The sequence below is a fragment of the Quercus lobata genome, chromosome 3 (assembly GCF_001633185.2).
Source record: "Quercus lobata isolate SW786 chromosome 3, ValleyOak3.0 Primary Assembly, whole genome shotgun sequence".
Taxonomy (NCBI): Eukaryota; Viridiplantae; Streptophyta; class Magnoliopsida; order Fagales; family Fagaceae; genus Quercus; species Quercus lobata.
Genome location: NC_044906.1, coordinates 17,518,073 through 17,519,928, shown reverse-complemented (window position 1 = coordinate 17,519,928; position 1,856 = coordinate 17,518,073). Strand labels below are relative to the sequence as shown.

The window sequence follows — 1,856 nt, the reverse complement described above, 5'->3', positions numbered from 1 at the left end:
TGAAGAATTTCAACAACTTAATTTATTTGTATTTGAATTACTTTTTTATGTGATTGGTGATATGTCAATTAAACCTATAGTAAGATTTGTGATATTTTTAGCATCACTCTTAAAAAAAAGTATCAATTATTTAAAAAATGTTATATTTTTATAAAATTTTGGACCTTTTTATGAAGGGAAATGAGGCATTTTTTTAATAGAGAATTTTTTATTTTATTGTGGGGCCTTACGCCTAGGCCTAAGTTGCCTAGACCTTGAGCCAGCCTTGAATCGACTTTGCCTTTACTGCTCACAACTCGTCATGTGATGAATTACGACCAAAGTTATATGAAATGTTATAGTCTTAGCATTTCTCATAAAAAAATTTAAGCTAGATGGGTCTGATTGGTCCCACTTTTTTCCAAGACAATCCCAAAGAAATCGGATTCTTACATGTGGCAGCATTCTGATCAGACGGTTATAAAGAGGCTTCATGAATTGGGCGGCCCTCGACATTTAAAAACAGAAGTAACATATAAAAAACCTCAAACTCAAAGGCTCAAACCTCAAATAATACCAATATTTCCAGAAACAAAAACAATAATGGGGTCATACAAGAAATACGAGAAGAGAAAGAGAAACCCAGACCCCAAAACCTCAGCGCTCTTGGTCATTGACGTGCAGAACTACTTTTCCTCCATGGCCCACCCAATCCTCCCCAACCTGCTCCAAACCATTCAGCTCTGCCGACGCACCTCCATCCCCGTCATCTTCACGCGCCACTCCCACACTGACGCCGACGGCGGCATGCTTGCGGAGTGGTGGAACGGCGACCTCATCATGGACGGGACAGCGGAGGCGGAGCTCATGCCGGAGCTGGAGAAGCTGCCGGAGGACATGGTGGTGCGGAAGAACACGTACAGCGCGTTCAGGAACACGCGCCTAGAGGAGCAGCTGCGCGAGATGGGTGTGGAGGAGGTGATCGTCACGGGTGTCATGACTAACCTCTGCTGCGAGACGACGGCGCGTGAGGCTTTCGTCAGGGGGTTTAGGGTCTTCTTCTCCACCGACGCGACCGCCACGTCGGATTTGGAGCTGCACGAGGCCACGCTCAAGAACTTGGCATATGGTTTCGCTTACTTCGTTGATTGCAAGAGGCTTCGAGAGGGCCTCTTTGGGAATCAATGAAAGAAGATTGAGGTACATCAACGAGTGCATATGTAGTGTTTGTGAAAATGTCTGAATAAGTTTTTGTTTTCTATTGTATGTATTTTTGTTCTTTGTTAGATAGCCCTTGTATAGTTGTGAAAAGATGAAAGAAAATAATTTAAGGCTTCGATCTTTTAGATTAGTTCAATAGTAGCTGGGATTATTTATGTTTTCCTAGCAAGGTATGAATTAGATCCATGATATCAAGCAGGAGTGAGACACTGAAAAACAAAAGTTTTCTACATAAATATTTTCTCCTTGTTTTGGAAAAACTGATACTTTAAAATTTTATAACATAAAATGGCACACAACTTGTGCTACAATAGAGCCAGAGCAATCACCTTCATAAACACAAAATTGATAGTTGGAACTTTCTAATGTACAATCTTACCTCTTTCTGTTTAAGGAATCATTAAGGCCCCTAATATTTAATATAATGGAATTCATATGGAATCCGTACCAACATTCTTTCCCTCTTCTAGAGTTTTACCTCTCCTTGTACTAGTAGTGTCTCCTTGGGTTTGCTTTTCTTTTTTCCTTTTTGATTATAGCCCCTAGCTCAAGGTAGTCAAAGGCGTTAGGCGACCTTGAGGCGCTAAGGGTATCACCCAAGGCGACGAGGCACCAAAAAGGTGCTAGCCCGAGTAAAGCAAGGCGCTAAATATTAA

At 41.4% G+C, this 1,856-nt stretch overlaps 1 protein-coding gene across 1 annotated transcript; it reads left to right on the top strand.

Annotated features, from left to right (window-relative positions):
• The first annotated feature begins 526 nt into the window (after positions 1-526).
• LOC115979795 (nicotinamidase 2-like) lies at positions 527-1,373 on the top strand. Its single transcript, XM_031101854.1, has one exon. The coding sequence runs from the start codon at positions 583-585 to the stop codon at positions 1,165-1,167; it is 585 nt and encodes a 194-aa protein (XP_030957714.1). The 5' UTR covers positions 527-582; the 3' UTR covers positions 1,168-1,373.
• Positions 1,374-1,856: the final 483 nt, after the last annotated feature.

Coding starts and splice junctions, on each gene's coding strand:
- LOC115979795 (XM_031101854.1), top strand. CDS start 583: ATGGGGTCATACAAGAAATACGAGAAGAGAAAGAGAAACCCAGACCCC.